General features: G+C 43.8%; 7 protein-coding genes across 7 annotated transcripts; 4 read left to right on the top strand and 3 right to left on the bottom strand.

Moving 5' to 3' along the window:
* Positions 1–3,342: 3,342 nt before the first annotated feature.
* On the top strand, positions 3,343–5,222 carry AOL_s00075g40 (uncharacterized protein; the record flags this gene model as incomplete). The annotated part of the gene is made up of 3 exons (XM_011122351.1): positions 3,343–3,975; positions 4,094–4,682; positions 4,762–5,222. 3 exons carry the CDS (start codon positions 3,343–3,345, stop codon positions 5,220–5,222), a joined length of 1,683 nt encoding a protein of 560 aa, XP_011120653.1.
* Positions 5,223–6,092: 870 nt separating this feature from the next.
* AOL_s00075g39 (uncharacterized protein) lies at positions 6,093–8,099 on the bottom strand (the record flags this gene model as incomplete). Its single annotated transcript, XM_011122350.1, has 1 exon — positions 6,093–8,099. The coding sequence occupies one exon, from the start codon at positions 8,097–8,099 to the stop codon at positions 6,093–6,095; it is 2,007 nt and encodes a 668-aa protein (XP_011120652.1).
* Positions 8,100–9,721: 1,622 nt separating this feature from the next.
* Positions 9,722–10,512, top strand: AOL_s00075g38 (uncharacterized protein; the record flags this gene model as incomplete). The annotated part of the gene is made up of 2 exons (XM_011122349.1): positions 9,722–9,886; positions 9,952–10,512. 2 exons carry the CDS (start codon positions 9,722–9,724, stop codon positions 10,510–10,512), a joined length of 726 nt encoding a protein of 241 aa, XP_011120651.1.
* A 74-nt stretch (positions 10,513–10,586) lies between these two features.
* On the bottom strand, positions 10,587–11,648 carry AOL_s00075g37 (uncharacterized protein; the record flags this gene model as incomplete). The annotated part of the gene is made up of 2 exons (XM_011122348.1): positions 10,587–11,004; positions 11,095–11,648. The coding sequence occupies 2 exons, from the start codon at positions 11,646–11,648 to the stop codon at positions 10,587–10,589; spliced, it is 972 nt and encodes a 323-aa protein (XP_011120650.1).
* Positions 11,649–14,897: 3,249 nt separating this feature from the next.
* AOL_s00075g36 (uncharacterized protein) lies at positions 14,898–15,502 on the top strand (the record flags this gene model as incomplete). Its single annotated transcript, XM_011122347.1, has 3 exons — positions 14,898–15,109; positions 15,181–15,302; positions 15,396–15,502. 3 exons carry the CDS (start codon positions 14,898–14,900, stop codon positions 15,500–15,502), a joined length of 441 nt encoding a protein of 146 aa, XP_011120649.1.
* Positions 15,503–16,173: 671 nt separating this feature from the next.
* AOL_s00075g35 (uncharacterized protein) lies at positions 16,174–16,849 on the bottom strand (the record flags this gene model as incomplete). The annotated part of the gene is made up of 2 exons (XM_011122346.1): positions 16,174–16,752; positions 16,832–16,849. The coding sequence occupies 2 exons, from the start codon at positions 16,847–16,849 to the stop codon at positions 16,174–16,176; spliced, it is 597 nt and encodes a 198-aa protein (XP_011120648.1).
* A 5,677-nt stretch (positions 16,850–22,526) lies between these two features.
* Positions 22,527–24,251, top strand: AOL_s00075g34 (uncharacterized protein; the record flags this gene model as incomplete). The annotated part of the gene is made up of 1 exon (XM_011122345.1): positions 22,527–24,251. One exon carries the CDS (start codon positions 22,527–22,529, stop codon positions 24,249–24,251), a length of 1,725 nt encoding a protein of 574 aa, XP_011120647.1.

Raw genomic sequence — 24,251 nt, 5'->3', positions numbered from 1 at the left:
GATTTCGACGTGAGCTGTTTTATAAGCCTTCGTCGGGTTGTTTCAGGGCGGAGTCAAGGGCCTAAGCCGGACCTTTGGACATTCGGTGAATCTATTGATCCCTTCCCGGTAGGCGAACTTCCCAGCTGCCTCTGATTTTGTGAAACCAAGCTCACGTATATCAAGGCGGTGGTTGATGGGACAGTCTCTTGGTGGTGGGTTTGACAATTATGATCACCTCCAATAATTAAGATCGGGTTCGAAATCCGAGGTACTGTGTTTCTGTTTCAACTCAAATTGATTTTCGGAGTACTGGAAGCTATTGCTTCAAGGCTCGAGTTCACTTTTGGTAGGGACGTGATGATGATTTTTTTAGATACTTCGAAGGTTAGCATTCGACCGTTCCCGCATATGTGACACTCAAAAGGAAAATATCTATACTTCATGACGTATTTATGACGAAAATTTACTGAGTCCGCAATATAGTTTTTTTTCGGACGGCCTATAAGCATAGCAAGCATCACAGTTCGGTGCCTGGGATTGGGAACAGCTTAAAGGATATCTTCAATGATTGCGCCTTTGAACTTAATAGAATATTAGATGATCCAAGGACCAAAGATGCTTCAGACGGTCAGGCTCCTCGTGAGAGTTGGGTAGATCAAATTTACAATAACCAGCCGGCCTCTAATGAAAGCTGCTTCGAAAATAAAACCAATGCAATGGATCATAGAAGCCGCCGCTGAAGAGTCGCTAGACATAAAAATACCTAATTTATCTGTTTTACTAGATGAAATGGCAGCCATTGACACAAATTCCGCGGTGACTGAGTCCGAAATACTAGTCAACTTCGAAACCCTCTATGAACAGCTCAATAGTGTGGTAGGGGTTCGGACTTAGCGGAAGCTTCAATGCTATCCTAAACTGTTTTAAAGCCACAACCTGGACAATTTTTGTCCTAATTGAAAAGTTAACACTATTCTAGGAATCTGGGATAGTCTTGTCGTGTTTCCTCCGGACATCGCATTTCTTCTGAACAGTCTCTGGAAATTCGAAAATACCTGGTGTTACAGATTTGTGGGAGGATATCACCGGAACCGAGTTTACTATCCTCGGTCTCGTGAAGTTTGTTCATTCAACAATCCTCAACGTCATCTTCTTAATTAGTTCAACCAAGTCCCATTCGTCGGTGATGGAGTCAATCGTTGTGCCCTTAAAGCCTTCGGAGACTACATCTATGAAGCTTATATTTATCTTTATTATATTACCAATGTTACCCACAAGCCTTGCACTTGCGGGACACTCTAAGTCTACGATATTCCCGCCACATAGATTTCGTGGATGTATATCTACACATGGAACTCATCATATAATCTTAAAACCATGGTCCTCCTAGAGCTCCCAACGGAATCGAGCTCCAAATTTGTGTTGAAACCAAGCTATTCCGGATATGGAAGCATAACTTCCGCTCTTATTCCTATTTAGGAAGTTTATCATGCAATATACAACAGCAACAACGCTGAATACAGCTTTCGATGAAGAACAAAAGGAAGGATCGCAATTGGTGCATCCCATGCTGAGATACGACAGTTACCATCAGAACCACATCATAATTCAAGTTCTAGCTATCGAGCCAAATATCTACTTTACCCACCATATCAGGCTACCCGCTAAACAAATAGATGAACACAGAACAAAAAAACTTCAAGCCATCAAATCTCCGTGAATTCAAAACGCAACAATATTCAACAAAAAAAGATTTACCAAAAATGGTAATAATATTTTTTCCCTTTTAAACTAAAAAGGCACCTCAAACCCCCGTACCCTGTCAACCCATGGGTCTTCATCATTGGTCCCGATTTTTTGTTTGACATCCGCATATGCATCGCAGTGCTGGCATCTTTTCGGGCCTAGCCTACTGGTTCAAGAAGCTTCTATGCATTCTATCTCTTCGAATCGTTGGGAAAAAAAAACATCTTATGATTGAAAAAAGTTTTTTTTTTTGCCATCGCAGGATGGGATCCGAGATGCATATGCCACGACATGATATGATATACATGATATGATATGATATGATATTCTATATATCTTCTCCCAATCCCCATTTTCCGTCAGGTCGATGGTTAATACCCTTTCTTTCTTTCTCTTCTTCAACCAGGTAAAAAAACGTTTTCTCGTTTTACATAATTGCATCGAACCTAATCAAGCGAACGAACGATCGAAAGAGTCAACCTTGTTAATTAATCTAACTAAGCCAGAAATTTTAAAACACTTACCCCGCGGCGACAGCTCATCGAATACCCATATCGCCCTTCGACAAAAAAAGCTTTATTTTTTTAAGCTTAAAATTCGCGGTTAACTTGGACCCCGCCAACGAAATCGTTATCACACCCTGGACCTTTTTCTTTTTTACCACCCCCAAAAAAAGCTGCTGACAACAAAAAAAACACACACTGTCACCGCCACCTTTTTTTTTTGCCCTTTCTTTATCAAATCGATCGAATATTTATCCATTGAACAGCGGAATTTAACAACTATCCCTTTTTTCCCCATTTCCCAACTGGTTTTTTCGCTTACGTATACTTTTACCTTAACCTTTTATATATATATTTTTTCTCTCCTAGTAGACGCTCCCGCTAGTTAGGAATTGTTGTTTTTCTACTTTATTGTTCATTAGTTAAGCGCCTTCCGTTTTTACGGCGCGAAATATTTTATCGATACCCATAACATACATAACCCAACCCCCTTGAGCGGGGCAAATTCCAAAGTCTTTTCTCCCTTTCCAATCTCTCTATCTCTAACCTTTTCGAACTCCTCATCCCATAAATTAAACCATAACAAAATAACGATACACTTCGAAGAAGAATAATCGAAACACACCAAAAAAGCACAATAAACCCCCCCGTCCTCTTCCTCCCCGCTATCAAAAATTCAAAAATTCTGGAAAATTCCGAGTCATAAAAACCCGATATCATTAGCGTGGAAACTTCGAGTAAACGAATCATAAGTGGAGAAAAGGAAAAGAAAAAGAGAAAAGGGAAGAGAAAAAAAATCCAACAAAACTTGCCAGCACAATCCAAACCGAAAGAAGGGAAAAGAGAAGGAAGGTCGACTTACGATTGGACCACGAAAAACACCGCCGTTGGATTGGACTCTTTCTGGTCCCCCAGATCGAAATCGATATAAGCTAGCTCAGCTCCCACGATAGGATACAATAGCTCCATAGCTTCGATTCTCACCACCAACCACCACCACAACCACCTTCCCTACAACCACAACTAATCCCCCCAAACGTCACCGCCTTCCAAACCACCCCCCTCATAATCAATCACCAAAACAACAGAAACCCCCCCTCACAAAAAAGAAATGGCCCACCTCGGACGCGGCCCCATGGCTCGCGGCCGCGGAGCAGTCCCACCCCCCCCTCTACGCGGCGGCTCCCGACCCCCTCCACAACAAATAATGCCAGCACCACAAGGCTACTACGAACCCCCTCCGCCACAGCAACAACAACCCCCTCCAGGTACTCACTCACGCCCCATAACTCCACGCCCCCGCACCCCATCACTCCAAACTAATCCCTACCATCCCCCACCAGGTCACCACCCCTTACCCCCGGGCGCTGGCGGCGGAAATCCATTCCACAGAGGTGGTGGCGGTGTAGGAAGAATGCCAGTTGGTGGTGGTCGTCCCGGTGCTCCACCGTTATCACATCATCATACCCATCCGGGGGCATATGCTGCCACGGAACCAGGGTATGATATGGACTCTGGCGAAGATCATACGCCCGAAAGTGGGAATTCTCCGGAAGGAAGTGAATTGACGTTGGGACCTTCGCCGGGTCCTCATGGATATGGTGGTGGGGGGTATCCTCCGCCCCCACCGCCCGGTAGAGGGGTACCCCCGCCGCAGTATTTTGATAGTCCGGGGCTTATGGCGGAGAATACGCATTTGAGGCAGGAGGTTGCGGTGTTGAGGCAGAGGGTTAATGAGATGGCGGTATGTATTCCCCCCATCCCCTTCAAAAGTATAAAAAAAGAAAGTTATAGAAAGAAAAAAAGGAAGAAGGAGAAGAAGAAGAAGAAGCTAATAGAACATCTTTAAAAAAAATGAATAGGCAGGTAACGAAGTCGCCCGCTGGGATCCCGCAATGGCAGCTCAACTCGAAGTCAAAGATTTCGAAATCACGGGTCTACATACCCAAATGCAAGAAATGATGACCGCAAACCAATCCGAAATCACAAAACTCACCGAATCCCTCAAAGCCGCCGAATCAAAACTAAAAGAAGAATCAGAAAAACGTGAAAAGGAAGTGAAAACTCTAAAAGATGATCTAGACGACGTAACAGCATACCTTTCCGTCGCAAAGGCAGAGGAAGGCGTAGTCGACGACGTATGGTTCAAAGAGGAGCTCACGAAATTTGCTACTCAGTTGAGAAATTGGGTATGGAAACATTGTAAAGCCGCCTCGCAGATGCCGGAGATGGTCCAGGATATAGGCATTCAAGCTAGAATCGGCCACGCGGTCCCGGAATTCGCAAGATTAACGATGAGCAACAGCAGAATGACGGTAATGCAGGCTGTCGTACAAGATATCATCTTACGAAGGATATTCGATAGATACTGCGTCGGACTGCAGGAAGGACAGGAAGCCGCGATGAGAGGGATTGAAGTCATGTTGACACAGCACTCGGTTACAGTACCACGTATGTTTCCCCCCACATTCTATAAATACGCCCCCCTTACATAAAAAGAACCGATGGAACTAATGGAATACATATACAGCAAACTACGGCATGATAAACCGCTGGCGCGCCCTCTCAATCGCTCTTCTCACAAACACCCACCCCGTAAAAGACAACTCCGAATCCGCAATAGTCGACTGCTGTTCCGAAGTCGAATCCGTCGTTTTCTCCCTCATCCCCGGTCACAAAGCTCGTCCGGGCGACGCCGCTTCGAGAGCATTAATCCCATTACTAGCAAACGCTGTCAGAATCTCTCACCATTTTAAGGGCCAACGTGCAAGAATCGATGTCGTTAGCCCCGTGGGACATATATTCGACCCAGAGTGGATGGAAGATGCGTCAGGTATGGAAGATGATGTAGATGAGGATTTGAGAGGGAAGATGGTTGGTGCGTGCGCGTTTCCAGCGGTTATTAAGTGGGGTAATGAGAAGGGCGATGATTATGGGCTTAGGACTATTATATTCAGAGCGAAGGTGCTTTGTTTGTTGGATACAGATTAAAAATAAGAGAGGGGGTAAGGAGAAGAAGGGAGCTAGGAGGAAGTTTAGTTTTTTTTTCCATTTTTCATTTATTACTTCGGGGAGGCGGGTTCGGTATACCTACTTACTTACTTTAGCACATTTCCCATCTTTGCATCTGCATTTTCCTTCTCTTCTTCTTCACGATATCACCACCTTCGGGACCGGCTAGTACGGTTTTTGCATGCTTCCTTTTTTCCCTTTCTGTTTATTTTTCGGCGGATATCCATGTTGGCAAAAATGCATCTTCACAATATTTACGACCCTCTTACGACTTTCATTTTCATATTTCCTTCTTCATATATTACTCTAATGTCAAATCCTATATACCATTACATTACCACTGATATACCCTTATGTTCCCCATTTCCAATTATCGATCTGTCATTAATACTGTCAACGTGACAGCAGACATCTTGTAGTTCCTTTCACAGCATCGTTTCCACGTTGTATACTAACTTAAAATATGGAAAAGGAACTAATATTAATATATTATTTCTATGGGGTTAGTTATGAGAGCTCTAGATAGAAGTATGTATGATGAATAAAAGCATCTGTTCCTAAAGCGGTATGCCGGTAGTGGAAATTATATTGATAATAATACATACATAAGATGCTGCCTGATAAGATATCTATCTATCTATCTATCTACATCCTATCTCCCTCATAGTTTAAAAAAACCCGAGGTGCTTGCTAGCTAGATTTAGCCTTGAAAGTAGTTTTGAGCACATCATAATCCCCAATCCTTAGATTATAACCCAAGAAAGATATAACCCAACCCGCCCTCTACAAGAGCGGAGTTCTCCTTAATTCGCCTGAGCAGCAGCAGTAGCCCTCATCTTGAACCCCCTCCTATTTCGCAGCAACAACCTTATCTTGGTTATTATTACTACTATTATTATTATTCTCCCCTGTATTTTTAAACGCATACATCACATCCCCTGCCCAAATCCCATCCTTCCCGATCTTCCCCACTCTAACATCATTCTGAATCCTCTTTCTCACCAAATTCCCCGCTTCATTCGCATCCTCCCTACTGTCATGTCCCTGTGCATTCTCATTCGTTTGTATAAACCTTCCCAAATGCGTTTTGACAAGGTATTTAAGACTGAACTTCATCCCAGGCGCTCTATGCCTGTATAACAGCGCAGTATCAACAACACGAGGGTGTATTATTCTCATACATTTCAGATCGTTATCGAGTGAATGCCCGATAATTATTGTCGAGGAGTCGATGTAAGTAAATAGGATTTCGCGAGCTTCGAGCGGACTTGATGCTCTTAAAAGTACCTTGGGGCCATCTTTATTCGGTAGAGAGGAGTTGTAGTAGGGGAGTGCGGTATCGAATTGTTCTTGGGTTACTCCGGAGAAACGGGTGTTTAGGTCTAGAACCTCACCATAAGGTTGGACGAGGATGTCGACGATGGGTTCGTAGGTTGGGAAACGTGTCGCTGTTAACCGGATTACTTCGAAACCTTTGGTTGTGAATGCCATTTCACAGTCCATGCAGATTGCCTTTTCGATTTTTTTGTCCGAAGGAGGTGGTGTCGTTTCCGAAGAAGGTGAGAGTATCGGTGCAGATGGGGTTTCGACAAATTGCCAGACACTAGCCAGTCGGACCGGACTTTTAACCATAAAAACATGATTTGTATGTTCTACGCAGCCTGTAGTTTCTCCCCGTGGTGTAGCGCAGCAAGCCCATGTTCTCCTACCGCCGTCGACGATAAACCTTCCATAGTGGTGGGTACAGCTCCCACCTGTTACCCAGCTTTTGGTTTCTTTGTCTTGTTCTTTGAGAACTTGGAATCTGGTTTTACAACGGTCGCATTCCTCCCTTCCATCTGCGGCTTCCAGACCCTCCTTGGTTTTTCGAATTTCTTCTTCTGACGGCGGGAGGACGACGTATTCGGATGCCTTTAGGGATAGGAGGGATGCGACATAGCCACCTAAAGCTGTGACTTCAGCTTCCGGGCTCAACCCTGTTACTAACTCCTCGTTTCCATCCGGCAGATCCTTCTTCCTTTTCGACTGTTCTTTTTCCTCCAGATCCTTTTTGAAAGTTTCCGGTGTCATCTTCCCTAGAGCAAAAATTCGGTTCCTCATAATGTTTTTATAGGTAAAAATATCGTTCAGCGCACTCGCGGCCTCCTCATCATTCGCGAGTTTTATCATCCTCTGTTTCCCTATGGCGGTCTTTTGGCTATCTGGGTCTAGTCGGATGAACTCCTTGTGGAGTTGTACGAGGATGTTATGTCTAGTTTCGAAATTCGCGGGCGCCCGAGGGACGGTACGTGGCATAAGACGTTCGGGTTCTCGTGGGGGACCGGGTTTCGGCTTTCCGAATTCGAGAAGGAGTTTTGTGGCATCTGTGTCAGAGAGTAGAGTAGTTGTGGTATGGTTTGGTGGTGAAGTATGTAAAGATCGTATCGATTGATTAGTTGTCGAAGAAGATGGTCCCGAGGGTTTTAATGTTGACGACGACGACGATGAAGAAGAAGAAAACGATGGTCCAGCCCTTTCTATCCTTGTCTTTGTAATAGATCCCGTCTTTTTATCTGTAGTTTTGAGCTTAAGGTACTTCCCTGCCTCGGAATCAAGAGAACTAGAAGGCGGTTGTTGCGACGGTGAAGACGAAGGATAAGGTGGAGGAGACGAAGATGGTAATGAGGAGACGGAAGAGGGCGTTGATTTCTTGAGAATAGATTTGATGATGGGGTTTGAGGGGGCTTCCGTGGATTTGGTATGGTGAGCCTCGTCGATCCTACGTCTCTTCGGCGGCGGAGGGGGGGTCGGACTGCGCTCATTTCGGGAGACGGATTTAGCTGTTGGACCGTTGATTAGCGCCAGTACCACGACCATGACTACGACCACGTATCACTATTTGAGAAAGGAAGGGTTTTCAACCTTTTGTATTTGAAGATATCGACGATGTAGAAGCGGTGGTAAGAGGAGGAGTGGGCCGTTCAATAACAACCGCCTGATGCGAGAACAGACAGTTCTGCAAACCGCACGTCGAGACCTTCGGACAAGGTACGGATTTGAAGAGACCGGAAGGACGGAACATTGTTGATTTTGATCTTGAGGATGTGAAGATAGAACCGGCTAGTCAACTTTTTGAGGAAGACGGTAGTCGAGTGGTTGTGAATCTTAAGATCATTATCGTCGGGAGATGGGCGATGGGCGGATGGAGTGAGGTTATTGGACGTGATGGATATCAGGCAGCTTATGGACTAGCGCAACACAGCTGGTCTGTCTAGCAGCCTCGAAGAAGAAGACGAAGATACAAAATATACAATTACAATTGATGTAGTTCGATAAATTTAGAAAATAAAATAAAATAGAAAATAAAATAAAATAAAAGTATAGTTAAACCAGTCTATCCAAGAAGAGGAAGAAAAAAAAAAAAAAAAGGCTGCACGGGAAGGTTAATTGATTACCTGCAAGCCCTGTCAGTCGACCTTGTCTGTCTTATCCTGTCCCGAGCTCGAGTCCACCGACCTAGCCGAGTCCAGGTTTTTTTAACGTTTGACCTTCCCCGGAAATATCTTAGCTCCCCCGGTCGGTACATCATACATACTTAAGTACTTAGTCCTGATATCATATCTTTATATAGGTCGAGTACTCGCGGGGAGGATATAATTTGAGCTTATTACTTTCCTCGAGAAGCGCGCAACCGCTCTACTCCCTCCAATTCATTGTCCACTTCTCCATAACTATAATAATTACACAGCGACCCCAGATTTTCCATACCTCAAAACTGAATTATAAACTTATAGAATTCGAATAGAGAGAGAATAGTGAAGGAAAATGACAGATCAAACTGGGAAATCACATGCGCCGCACCGGGGATTCATAGCTGGTGTTTTCTCCGGCATCGGTGGGTCTTCTATCTACATCTAACTACTCCACGTCGATACCTCAACATTCATAACTAACATATCATATCGACATCTTCTTATAGCAAAGTTATCAGGTATATATTTTACTCTCCTATGTATATAGTTTCAATATAATAGGAGTATGTATATCAGATAATTGACCAATTGCAATCGATCGGTGGCGTCGGTATATAGTGGGGCATCCGTATGAACCCCTCCATAATAACTATAACATCCTTCTTACGTAAAAGCACAAGACTAATTGTATATTTTATTCGATATAAAAAGCTTCGACACCGTCAAAGTCCGTCTTCAAACCTCTCAATCCTCCCAATTCAAAGGCCCTCTCGATTGCGTCCTCAAAACGGTAAAGAATGAAGGTATCCGTGGATTCTACAAAGGTAATTTCTCTCTCTCTAATACAAATATCTTACACCTACCACTCTTATATATACTTAATGCACTATAAATTACAATTATTACAGGTGCGACCCCTCCGCTGGTCGGATGGATGTTCATGGACTCGATGTAAAAACCCGCATACATTCCCTATCCAAATTATTTGTTTCTTGCCTGCTGATATAGTCGCTTTGGTCTAAAAGAATGCTCGGTTCTTTGTCGAATTACCGCCAACTCCTCCTCGACATCGATAGCCCTTTCCTTCGCGCAAGACCTCATCTAGACGAACCAGGCGGTCGTTCCGATCTAGATCCAATCCCAAAACTAAGTTCCACCGGTCACGGGATAGCCGGAATCCTCGCTGGATGGGTATTCCACCTCTTTATTTTTCCCATCTTCCTCATAACAAAACCCAAGACTAATCATGTTGTTAGACCGTATCCTTCATCGCCGCTCCAATCGAACACGTCAAAGCCCGTCTCCAAGTCCAATACCACACCCTAAAACACACCTCCCCCACAACAGCAATCAAACCGAAATACACCGGTCCCATAGACTGCATCCTCAAAATCTCCCGCCAGCACGGTTTCTTCTCCATCTTCCACGGTCTAAAATCCACCTTGGTATTCCGCACCTTCTTCTTCTGCTGGTGGGGGTCCTACGATATAATAACAAAGTACCTCCAAAGAAACACAACCTTATCCGCACCTGCTATCAACTTCTGGGCCGGCGGGTTAAGCGCCCAGGTCTTCTGGATAACAAGCTATCCGAGCGATGTTGTTAAACAGAGGATTATGACCGATGAGTTGGCAGTCGATAAGAGGAAGTATAAAAGTTGGTGGAGTGCCGTTAAGGGTGTTTACAGAGAGAAGGGGTATAGGGGATATTGGAGGGGGTTTTTGCCGTGCTTCTTGAGGGCGTTTCCGGCGAATGCGGCCGCTTTGGTGGCGTTCGAGAGTGTAATGAGGGGACTGCAGACTATTGAGGCCGAGTAAAGTAGATTCTTTTTTCGTTTAGATGATTCTTCTTCTGTGTAGGATATGGTTGGAGATAGATATAGACCCTGTGATTAGGATGACGATGATATGGTGGTGGTGGTGGTGTTTCCGTCTTTAGATTCTTTATCCGTATTCTTTTCGAGGAAGTCCAATATCGCCGTGAGGTCTTCGTTTTTACTTCCCTTCGACATTCCATCTTTCTGATTATCACCATCATTCGCCCGAACCGTTTGAGGAGAAATAGAAGAAGAAGTAGTAGCAGCAGAAGGAGACGAAGAATCAGCAGCTTGACGTCTCGCCGCCAACCTCGCCCCTTCAAACTGCTTGGAAATCTGGTCCGAAACCTCACTCGCCATCTTCTCCTCCTCCTGCGTCCGCGGTCGCCAACTTAATCGTTCCTCAGGTTCAGGCTGCGCAATCAACTGATGTGGTAAAAACCCAAATTCCGTTTTATAAACCTCATAAGCCGGTACGTCGAGTGGATGTGTACTTTTAAATCCCATACCATCAGCATAATCATGTATATATTTATATACCAGTATCCAAAGAAAAAGAGGAATACGAAGAGGAAGAACATACTGCAACAAAGCCCTAACTGCCGCCTTAGTAACCTTCTTCCCATGACACAATACCTCAACTCTAACCTCCTCCCTAACACTCATAACCCCGACCTCCCCTCCCAAAGCCCCGACCTCAGCTCTAAACTGTCCGGTCCCATAACTCGAAAAACAACATCTAGTATACTTCCCACCACCCAAAACCCCGCCACCGACCTCAAATATAGCCTCTTTGATCCGATTGACACTATCGACGGGTGCATAGAAGATTAATTTATAATCTGCACTTTCGTCGACGGTTCTTTGTATCTCCGTCATCTTGTAGATTGAGAAGCGAGAGGTGGGTTTGAAACGTCGGTAGGATGGGGTGGAAGTTTTGTTAGTGGTGGTGGAAGATGTAACAACGGGTTCTTCACGGAGGTAGGGCGTCGGAGAGGGGATTGTTGCCGTGGTGGGGGTGGTCGTAGAGGAGGACGGATTGTGGGAAGTTACGGATTCGACGAAGGAGGTCCATGATTGTCGAGATGTTGCACGGCGGATGGGGAGGCGGACCAGAAGGTGGTGGGAGGGATGCATGGCGGGGGGAAGTTTTGGAGGGGTGGAATTAAAAGTCGGAGATATTACATACTAAGAACTCCGTAGTTAGGCCGGATTCCAGAACGTGAGGTTGGTTTTGGTGGCGGGGGAATTGCAACAGGCAACGCAGTTACAGCTCTTCGTTTCTTCCATTCAAGTTATAAGTGAGTACGACGATTAGGATAGTATAATTCGAGACTTAGCACCAGAATCTAGAAGACTTCAAAAGACAAAGATCCAATCTTCTATCTAGAAGGCCTCCTTTCAGACTTATATATTCTCCCCATTTCCTGAGTATAGCAATGAATTACGAAAGACTCAAAACGTTCTTGTTCAAGCTGCAAGAAAGAAGGCCAGTAGCCAACTTGATGGTCAAATTAAGATTTCAAGCCCATCAAAGCTTTAAAGACGCAGGAGCCTACTACAACCGTGGGCCACCAACCACCGAAACGCAGAATGTCGAAAGTCGAGGAATAAACCGAAAGATCGATTGAGATCTTGAAGAACAAAACCTCGACAAAGAAGGATAAATCCCAACTGCGGGATCGTAGCTAGAGACTTAATAAAACCCCGGAATTTCACTCTCCAAATAAAGGATAAGGGATCTGAAAATGAATATCTATAGCTATAGCAAAAAAGAATAGAAGGGGAATTACGTGACTCGAGTTGGCGGAGCCTCTCTTGAAGCTCCCTATTCTCGTCGCGAATATCCTTTTTGTTCTTTTCTGCTAGGTATGTACATGCATAGTTAAAAAGTTGGAAAACCCCGTCGAAAGTATTTATCTCCACTTTCCCTAGGTTGTTACAGAAACATCTACCACCAGCGGCGCCCTCCTTAGCCCCCGTGATCTCAGCGCTACCAACCATATATATCTTTTAAACATCTAAAAGATATATCCGCTTGTAGCCCATCTATTTCTTTTCGATGACCTAAAAACCCACATCACTCATTCGTTCATCGATCTTCTTAATCTTTTCATTAACATCGGTTTCTGTTGCATTCTTTCTTCCTACCTTCCCCTTTGGCACCAGTAAGCCTAGCCTTCATGGCAGAATTGGTATATTTGCTGATCAAAGTAATGGAATGGCTGCGAGATTGGCACTGCTGCTGGCCCGGAAATTACGGACTTCCGTACCAAAACTCGTATAGCAGTAACCATCGATCGGCTGCCTAAATCGCAGTTTCGAAAATAGTGTTCTTTGTTTCTATCACCGCCGTTAGATAACCTGCACGTTAGCTTTGTTTTTTTTTTTTCCTCTTGGGAACACGAAGGTGAGGACACATACGATCTTCTTGTGGATGTCTACCTCCAACAAAGGGTCGTAAAAAAATTTTGTAAAAGCGTAGTGACTAGAAGTTAAGTCCGGTATATATAAACTCCCGCACCAGCCATCATGATATTTTTTTAGCAGGCACCGATCGCAAAGACGAATTACCAGTCGATAGTTTTGGTTGGCTTCTGAGGTGATCGATCCTCCTTTGATGTCGAATAGTTTGAATTTGAGCAGGCATCGATCGCAAAGACTAGGGCTTGTGGAACAGCGATACCACCAGTGGCAATACAGGATGAAATAACCGCAGATCTCATTTGACCGTGGTGTGTTCTGGCCGGAAACCAATCTTCTGAGTTTGTGGATGTTACTTTAGAGTATGAGTTCTAGCGTATGCCTCTAAAATTGTCTCAAAAGGAAACAAAAACGAGTGGATTCTGTGACCATCAAGTAGAGTTTTTTTTGTTCCACTTTTGATTCAGAGTGCCCTACTTTAACTAAATAAAAGGTTAGCATCGATAAAACTTATATAACATTCATCATTAAGTAATTTTTGTACTTATTGAAATGCAAGGATAATATTATCGTTGCTCATCTTTGTAGCCATTGATAGGAGGCCGAATACATAACGCGATAGGGGGGTCATCCCAAGAGAATTCAAATATGGAACGACAAGGGATTTCGGAGAGGAAGGCGGCGAAGTATATGAAGTAACCGTAACGTTGAAAGTCCACGAGACCGAAATGGATCACGAAATAAAAGGCTTAACAAACGCAAGGTATTCAGCTTCGATTATTTAAAGCAAAAGGTATAAACTTCAGATTTATAGAGCACTAGCAGGCCCGGGGTATATTCGAAACGCGACCTTGGTTTTCGTGGCTGTGGGTTCGATTGTGGTTGTGGAGCTTTTGGAGCTTGTGGCTGTCATCGTATAATTATTCCTGATCGATGTCTGCATGCATTCAATGAGGTACTAGTATCGATCGATAGTTGAGAGTGTGATTTATTTAGCTAGACCGAACTACTAACTTACCTACCTACCTCACGCTTTATATAGCCACGCCGGTAAGTAACGTAAGTAGATAATTTTGATTCTTTTTTATTTATATTTATTTTTATATTTTTATTTCACGTCTACAGATCGATCTGATCCTCGATTTACACACGTGCGCATGCGCATCTGATTTAAATACAAACGGCCTCGGTTGCTAGACACACGTGGCGAAGACAAGTAAAAGTAACTAAGAACTTCTGTTTCCTGGCCATGGGCGAATCTACTATGTAGTGGGGCATGTGAATTAAATCTTGATTACAAACATCGGAGCTGCCTAGTCTGTACGATATACGTGTAATGTTACGGGAGAGGCCCTAGGAGCATATTATCTGTTGAGCATGAGCGTTAAGAGCTTAAGAGACGGATCGACTTCATAGAATATCCCTATGATATCATGATCTTCGAGGCCTTCCACTTCAATTCATCCAACTACTTAACATCAACCATCAAACTCCAACCAACCATTCATCATCACTTCCTACACAGAATTCAGTGCAGTATGAATGTGTATAGGATTGTAAGATCTCTTTCCCTGTTTTAAACTTTAAGGATTCAGTAACTCCTGTACTTCATAGTATAAATTTAGTCCACCCGCGCCGTTCTGTAGACGTCTAGATGAAAGTCCGAGAAGCGTCTCGGTATTCCCTCTATATATAATGCCCTCACCGATCACGTACTTGCACAGGATATACCGACAATCCTATAAAATATAATCTCCCTCCTGTCTCAAGGTTTCCTATTTTTTAATACATTCCAACCTCTAGTCAACCATCCGATATCCTTCCAGTTAACCCTCAGTAACTTAATTATAAGTGTGAAACTTTCTGTCACAAAGACTCTCTATACATAAACCCTTCCTCTAATATATAAATTATAAAACTCCCCATTCAAGGCCGACATAGCCCTCCTAAGAAACTATGAAAATGGCAGCCACCATAAGTTCAAAAGCAAACGAGACATCAGACCTCTCCCAATCGGCACTCGTAATGTCATCCGCTCTTAATAAAATCGCAACATCTCTCGACACCATCTCCGCCGAACTGGGGCTCATGCAAGGCGCCGCATCCGCAATGCCTATGTCTTCAGAAGATTTCCACGCCGGTATGAATGAAATCAAGGATATGCTCAAAAAAGAGTAAGTCTCTTTGTATTAAAAAAACAAAAGCATAGTAATTCCAATTTAACGATATTTATTACCACGGATAGATCAGAACTTTCATTAATTCGAATGTTTAACGCGCAAGCAACGAGGAGAGAGCAACTTAGATTCCCGGTCGATGGATTGGGTGAATTTATTGAAGGCAAGAATTCTATAGCGGATTTGACTGGTACGTGCAAATTCTTCCCCTCTTACATCCATAGAACCTTAAATTAAAATTTCTCTGACTGACTATATCGTAATTAACTGATGGGCAATTTAGTCTATGATTGTAGAGTCGTGCTGAGTCTTTTGCAGATTCCATACAGTGACCATGCGAGTTTTTTGACCCTACAAGGCCTTATTACCGATTATTTGGCGGCTTGGTAGCTAGAGTTTCACCAGCAGTCTTGAAGGGGTAATCCTTATATATGTGTTGGAGTGCTTATCATTTGATAATGTTACAGAGAAATCAGCTTCTGATAGGATAGGAGCTTCTAATATAAATAGAATAAAACGGGGTTCGGTTTTGTCACCAGTTGCGGTTTTTTCAATAGTGAAGCCGCTATCTCGTACGTTGCATCTGACCCCGAGACTATATCGATATCACTATAATGTATTTCGTTCCAAGAAACTGCTTTAATGATTATTAGAATTTATTAGCTTCAGTCCTCGTTAACCAATCCGTAGTCCCCGCTTCGTTAGTATTATAATTCTAGACATACAACATTTATATATATTCATTAAGTAATTACCTATGCATGGGGGGTTCCATACCGGCTACAGCGTAAATGTAGTACCTCAATATTTTTATTTATTTTTGATAAACAGTCTGGCACTGTCTCGAGGGGTTCGCTATGATTCTTGAAACGAATGAATTGCGATATCGTGATATCAAAAGAACCTATGATATTCTTCATGAAGCCATCCCATTCATAACTAATACAACCCATGCACATATAAAACAGCACATCCAATTTAATCAGCCTCGCCATTCGGAATACTCCAATATATATCCTTGCTCTGCCCTCACCGAGCCACCATATAAGTATAATATAAACCTACAAACTCTTATCCTTCAAAACCTCATAAGGATTCCCCCCTCTCCCCTCCCCAGTCCCACCACCAGGAACACCCGCCTCCCTCGCATTCCTCTTCACAAACTCTCTTTCCGCATACCTCCCGGGATCCTCCTCACTCCCAATCTCCGGCTGCTTATCCACCACATTAACCCCCTCCCCAAATTCATCCTTTTTCTCAGTCTTCTTCTTCCTCCCAGCGACTTCATCCCAATCCACATCCTCCCCATCCCAATTCTGTCCATAATGCGGATTCACAAACCCCTTCCCAGACCCCTCAGTCTCATATTTCTCTTCCTCATCAACCCGAACAACACCAACGTGTCCACCGCCGTCTTCACTTTCATGAACCCTCCTGACACCGATAGTGTCGTCACCGCGGTTTATAGTGGTATTCGTGGACATGGCGGATAATATACCCGTGGGATTTCCCTTGGAGAAAGTACCGTTGTTGGAACGGAGGGAGGAGGCAGCTAGGGAGTCCGAGAGGACGGGGCCGGAGTGTTCGAGTTTTGGGGAGGTTGAGGAGGTAGTAGTTTTTGTGCCTTTGGTTGGGTTTGTCTGTTTATTTTTTAAGAAGGGGGGGGTTAGTATGCTTATATTGAGAAGATGAGGGGGGCGGGGGAGGGGATATACGCACTTTTTGGTACTTTGACATAATACTGTTATTGCGATACAGTAGGGTATTTAATTTAACAGTTAAGGAATATAAAAGTATCGATATCGACTTATATTATCCTGTAAAATATATATTTTATCTAACCCAGGCCCGTCTAGTAAGCCGCGCAAGCTCTTTTTATATCCCGTATATACGCTCCTAGGATCCTAAATCACTTGCGTTGACGACACTCCGACGACACCCCGACGTCATACTCGGGGGGCGTAGAACATATAAAATCTAAAAATCTCCATCGATCTACGGACGGTTCTTACGAAAATGGGTATAACTAAGGGTATTTGAGGTTAGTTTGAATATCGATAGGATGGAATATTTGAGTATGTTCGAGAAAGTATTTTTATTGTTTATTCTATGATAGTGTAAGTAGTTAATTAATAATTATTGGACATGTGCCATGGGAGTTTGGATTTAATTCAGGGAAAGAACTAAAGTGAATATGATATAATATAACACGCAGCTTGGTGTTGACGTTGTTGGTAGCTCTTGGTATGCTAATAAGGACGCGGACGGGATACTTGGAAGCCGACTTGACTTGACTTGACTTCACCGCCAGCCGGCCGAACCCCGAATATTGATATGAAGCTAAAAAGTTAATATAACGCCAACAATTCATATCGATAAAACGGAATAATAAAAAATAATATAAAATAAAATTAGAAACTTAATAATAACGTGGGGGTGGAAACTCGGTAAGGTAACTATTCATTATCGAACCAGCGCTCCAGCCAGCCGGTCGGTCGGTAAGGCAAAATGTACGGTAAGGCAAAGTATGGTAATAATAGCGAACCAACCGAGCTCGTTTCCAAACTCCCAAAAAAAAACCCAAGCTGGGCTGACCTGACCTGACCTGGCCTGACCTAAGAAACAGTAAAGGGAGAGAGAAAAAACCGCATAGCCGTGTTTAAGTGGTGAGTATTGGTGGTGCTCCATCTTTCCGAGCAAGGAGCTCAAGCGGCAACCTCGGTGCACAACAGCAGCTTATTATCAGCGTTCCGCGCCCCCCCTTCCTCCTCCTCCCTTTGGAGCGCTAGGAATCCAAGGGAGCTGGGGAGCTCGAGCTCAACGTGTGATTAATATATATGTAAGTACGAACTCACCTTCATTCGAGGAAGCCCTGTGAGATTTGAGACGTGAGACTTTTTTTCCGTGGGGTTTTGATCAATCGCAAATAGAATTATTTCAATCGTGTGACCCAGTTGATGGCGGGAATTGTCTGGTTCGAGTATTAGATTGATTACTCTGCGTTTTGGAACTGACTAGCTTATGATAGACGAAATATGAAGGTTTCTTTTGGAATGCTCTTCGCGTTCAATTATGTTGATTACTTAATGATCGTAAGGAATTATATTACATCATGATGGAGATCACAAAGCTTTGGGAACTTGGCGGAGGTAACTAGCACCTGGTTAGCTTCTTTTCCGTTCCTCTCGAAAAAAAAAAAAAAAAAAAAAAAATTTGCGACCGCGGCTGTCGGAACCAAAATTTAATGGCATGAGCTCGAGGTCACAGGTTCCTCCTGCGACAGTGTTAGTTGGCATCTCATGCGTGATACACCCGTGCATATCCCAACTATTTTTCATTTTTTTTTTCATGCCTACGGGATATTTTCCGCCGTTGAACCATACAGAAACCCTGGAACTTCGGGACGTGTAATGTAAGCACACAACATACACAGTCGTAGTAGTTTCGAAAGGAGGTGGTCAGGCAAGCTAGCATTTCGCATTTGCGTTCCGGCAAAGGGAAGGAAGGAAGGAAGGAAGGGAAGGCAAAAAAAAAAAGGATCAATCTCGAACGTCCCCGGCCCGGATGGGAGGGTTCCAGACGTGTGTGCGCCCCATTCCTTTCCGTAGTACACGAAACTGCGATACTGAAAAATCAACCCGTTCTCAAGCGCGCCGTCGGAGATACACCAAAGGCAACGGATTATCTCGGGACGAACTTCGCAATACCCGTTTTTTTCCCTCTCTCATATGACAAACAGCTAATTTGTATCTGTAACTGGGCTTGGCGGGGAGCGAGAAAAAAAAGTTGGGCTGCGGCTGTTACTGCGGGTTTTTTTGGGGGGTTTGTTAACGTTGTGAGACATACTTATTCTGGTAATTGGAAATCCGAGCCTTTAGCTTAGATTAGCTTAGCTTTAGTGATTTCATTAGTATTAAAGATTTACGAATACGGTAACGATTTAAGCGGCGGAGAAGTCGGTTTGGGAAAGTGGCCTAGGATTTCTTTTCGAGCTAATGGTTTTTCCTTATCCTCCCCGGGGTGGCCGAGGGGGCTACGGTATCATAGCAGATAAATGGTCGATTTAAGGATTTACCGGGCGAGCCCATCCCCATTAACCGGAATCAACCCATTCCTTTTAATCTTTGGTCCGATTGGGAAACTTCGGGGTAAGCTGGGATATCTTAGGTAGGAGATTATTGATAACCTTCTTCTTGGATAGCTAACTAGGTAGCTAAAGCTGCTTGGTCCCAGCGTTTTTTTCTTGTCTTGATCGGTACACGCATGCATGCGAGAAAATAACCGACATGTCACCGTCTCGTGCTTGTGATATCATATTCATATGAGTTTTGCCGAATATCAGTATGCGGTAGCGTACAGACAAAGATGACATGTCTGTACTTAGATATCGAAAGTGTTATTCGGATCCCCAAAGAGTACGTAAATCTTTACTTATGGTAGTTATCGCGAGAAGACTCGGTCGTAATCGAAGGAGGGGGTGTATAAAGAACACATGAGCATTACATGTTTAAATTTCCTTGATTGAGATAATAATAACAAAGATGATATTAACAAAGAAAAAAAAAGGCATGGTCTGCTTATATTACCTTGCATATCTGTATAAGGAAAATGCGGAGAAATGGTGATTTTGCAATTGAGGTATGGTGGTTTGTTTTAACTTTTTTTTTTCGGATCATGAGAATCACCCCATACGGGCATACCCATATCGTACGGTATCATATCATATCATACGCATACCTATCGAAACAGGGCGTATCAGCCCAACGAGAAGTCACGAATTGTTAATACTAATTCGGGATTGTTTTTTTTTTCCAGGAAGGAAGAAAACCAAGCAATTCAGCCCGCCGCTTGGTATTGCCATCTCATCGTTAGGCGAGGAGATTTCAAGATCAGGCTCCTTTATGTCTTTGCTTTTCGGAAAAAGGAAAAGACACCAACAACCAAGATATTTTCTTGACGTGTTTTGACGTTATAGTGGTCTCACGAGGTTTTTGTCTTGGAGTCTTGGGAATGTTAGACATGACATTTGATCAATTGTATTGAATTGAATTGAACTAGGCACTCGAATGGTGATCTAGATTATCGGCAAGGGGCAGTAACGGTCCTCAAAGATCAATTAACTTAGAATTATATAATATAAAGAAACTCTCTTTTTGAATAAGAGAAAGCCAAAAATGTCTTGGATTATGTTTGTTCGGGGGGGGGAAAGAAACTGGGCTGATGCAGGTCTTCCTTTTCGCGTCGTTCAATAACCCGCAGATCAGAGACATTTGGATTTGACACCTTTGTTCGAGGAGAGGGCTTTTAAAGACAATAATCTAAGTCAGGTCATTATCCCAACGGTGATTTGTTTTCCGGGGTGTCTTCTCCTGTGTACACCCCTTCAATAAGCAATCGCATTGGATGTTAAGTTAACAAAACATACGTGTGTAGGACACACTGGACGTTCGGATGGTTCCCCTACCCGGACTTTTTCCCATGAGGTTTTTCGTTATTAACGTTGGTGCTTGCTGCTGCTGCCCTGTCGTTTGTCTCAGTTTGCTTATTTCTCTCTTTGGTTTTGGGGGGACGAGAGAACTAGTTTAAGGTAGGACCGACCTGACTTATGCTTTTCCCGGGAAAACCGTAGAAAACCAGAATCGGCCCATTTTCATACGAAACATTGCATACACAAAGTGTCAGTTAGTCAGTCGGTGTGTAGCGGTAGCGGTAGCATTTTTCTTTTCTTTTCGTTTGGTTCCGGTTGTACCCTTTAATTGTTTTTTCTTTCTCGTTCGTCCGAATCAAATTTGGGCAGGCCACTGGGGGCTGGTTTGGTCTCGCATTGCTGGCACACACAACAGAATTTTTTCCCATTGCAATTGGGGGGCTATACGCAGGACTATATCATCAATCGGGGGGCCTCGCCGTGATTGTATATAATTACGGGAATTCTTTTTTTTTTTTTGTTTATATTATATATCTCCTGATACTTCCTCCTCTCTCTCTCTTTTTTTTATCTTGTGTAATAAAAAGAGTCAAAAGGAACATAACATAACATAACAACTTCTATCAACGACAATAAACGTTCAATTCTCAAAAACCAAGAATATAAAGAAAAAAAGGGAAACCAGAAAATGAGCCTGGCCAAAAGATTCGGATCGAAGATTTCGGCCTTTCCTCCTCAATAATATTATATTATTAACTACCAAGTTAAACAAACCAACACAATCCTCGGAGTTCCCCTGCGAAAAACAGATCGAATCGATCCATTTTATACAGACGACGTTTAGTCTTGTCGGCCGCCACACGCTTACTCCGATATCGATTCGATATTTATATCCACTAGTAGACTGTCTATACCTATATTTATAGATATACATACATAGATATAGATATACCTATCTAGCTCTTTTTTGCCTACGAAAATATATAGGAAGGCTAGACCCCTGCAGAAGATTCCTATCCCACGCACACACGCACATACGATATCGAACCGTTTCTCCGAATAGAGACAGAAAAAGAGATTAGATCTGACAGATAACGAAAAGCACGGAAGATCTAGCGTCAAAATTTTTTATATATCTCTATATATAACGTGCAGCAAAGGAAGCAAGGAAGCCGGCAAGCCCAGGCGATAGGTATCAATTTTTTGTCTTTTCGCCCCCAGTTAGGTAACTTGTTTAATAAAGGGAAAAGAAAAAAAAGTGGATACCAACTTGTGAAAGAGTGAAAAGTTCAAGCCAACCGGACTATTATCACGCACGCCAAACAGAAAGAGAGAGAAAGAAAAAAAAAGGAAGAGAGGGACAAGGGTTTCGAGATCAGCTTTTTAATACCAGAAAGTTAGAGTACCATACAATTATCGGTTCGACGCCTGGAGGCCGCCGTTCGGAGTATCTGCGACAGCTTTAAATTTGCCAGTTAAATACCTCATACGACCAATATCCAACCAGCCAGCACATTCGAATCGCGTTTTTGTATAATTAGATTTTAATTCCCCATTGCGAGGAAAGATCTATCTTTTTGGAAGAGTACCCACATTTGTTTCTTTACTTACCAGGTACGTACTTATATATACACCTATATATCCTATAACTTCTTCTTCTTCTCTTTTCTTTCCTGTCTTTTCGATATCTTCTTATCATTCTTTGGGGGGACATTCTAATGAGGTGTTAATTGGGAACAGGCTTTCCGCTTTCGACAGCAAATTGCCTGACAACACATAATTTGCTTCGGCGTCAAATTGCAACACTCGCAAATTGAGGGCGTCTGATATTCCGACAACGTTAACTTTGGCTTCAACGAATCCAAATTAACTAAATCCATCATCTCGGACTTGAGGCATATATCTATCCTGCTTTCACTACTTACCAGCTGGTCTTACGTATCACGTATCTTACGTATACTTCTTTGTCAAAATCCTTGCAGCTAAATGTCTGCAAACAAGACCCTCAAGCTGCTCAACAGCATCACTTCAACCACATCTGCTTCACACCGACGAAGAAGAAGTTCTGTAGCTGTTACCGCTGCTGCTTCCACTCTGGCTCCGATGTTCCAGTCGACCGTCCCTGTTCCTGTTCCTCCGAACTATTTTCCTCACAGTAACCAGACTCATTCTGGTCATCATCACCATCCTCATCATGGTGGTGGTGGTGGTGGTGGTGTGAATGCTACTGCTTATCAGCAGTTCCTTCCGGTGTTTGTCACGCCTACAACACCGGCGTCATCCGACCTTCATACATCATATCACGGCACCAACGTCACTTCTCCACCTCCTTATTACTTCCACACCCCGCCTATCAGTAGTGTTGGTGGGGCTGGCGGTGCTGCCATTGTCGGGAATGGGAAAAATCAGCAGCAGCAGCAGGAGCAGCCACCATCCCAAGTGCAAAATCAGAACCAGTACCAGAACCAGTATCAGAACCAGTACCAGCAGCAGCTGTTCCAGTCGGGACCTCAGGCGGGTGTCAATCACGGTGCCAATCACAGCCTGCATCACACGAGAGCAGGTTCCTTGCACCAGGATCTTTTAAATAAGAAGCACGCCTCCCGTCCTTCGATTTCTCAGTTCTCTGTTGCAAATTCCTCTCATTTCCAATTTGCATTCGAAGCTCAACCTCCTTCTGCTCACGATTCCGTTCATCACAGCTCTGTTCATACGACAAACGGTAATATCAACAACACTCCTGCTGTTGCTCAGACCATTCACTCGAAGCGTTCTGCTCATTCTCGACAGTCTTCGTTGAATCAAGTTCAAACTGTTGTTCAACCTCAACCTCAAATTCAGCAGCAACAGCAACAGCAGCAGGTAGTTGGTAACTCTGGTTTCTCGTTCTTGTGCTTGAACCCCGAACCTATCCAAGTTACTGCCCCTCAACCTGTCGTTCAAAATCAACTCCTAACCTCAACTACCCAAGGCTTCCTCCCTGGTGGATTTTTCTCCTTGACGCCAGAGGACTCGTATCCTCTACTGTGCACAACATTCGCTCAGCCCGCAACCACTCCACGTGAGAGCCACGTTAACTCCTACTTCCCAATCATGCCTGTCAATCCTGTTGTTCAGCAGATTGCCCCTCGTACTGGATATCATCGACAAAACTACCAGCGTTTGACCAAACACGCAATCTCCGCTGTCGACTCCCGAGATTCTCGTGAATTTCGCTGGAACCGTGTTCTTCGCTATGTTCACGAAATCTCAGCCCCCCACGGATCCAAATTCCCTCCATCGGATGCATGGATCCTCCAGCAACGCCAAAGAGTCCTTCTAACTCCTCGCCAGGGTAGCAAGGGCGATGCTCACAGCCTTTGGGATGGCGGTTCTCTAGGTACTAACGGCGTGGACGATTTCATCTGGGATGATGATATCCAAAACGGTAAACGTTTTACTATCCCGCCGAAGAGTCAACAGGGCGATGATGCACCCTTCGAAGAGGATCATATGGTGTTTAATCTTGAGGCGGCGAAGGCTGACTCCGACCTCGCGTTTGGATATGAAGTTGATGATACCAACTTTTGCCCACCGGCCAAGAGGACCAAGAGTAATGAAAGTCAGAAGGCGGCTAGGAGGGGTTTACATGAATACCTTGCCGCACTCAAATCATTTGAACTCTCGCACGCTCAGGATATGAAGCGTGAGGCTCCGCTTACCATGGCTTAA

The sequence above is a fragment of the Orbilia oligospora genome, assembly GCF_000225545.1.
Source record: "Orbilia oligospora ATCC 24927 unplaced genomic scaffold scaffold00075, whole genome shotgun sequence".
Classification (NCBI taxonomy): Eukaryota; Fungi; Ascomycota; class Orbiliomycetes; order Orbiliales; family Orbiliaceae; genus Orbilia; species Orbilia oligospora.
Note: the sequence above shows the minus strand (reverse complement) of the source record. Positions and strands in the feature narration are given on the sequence as shown.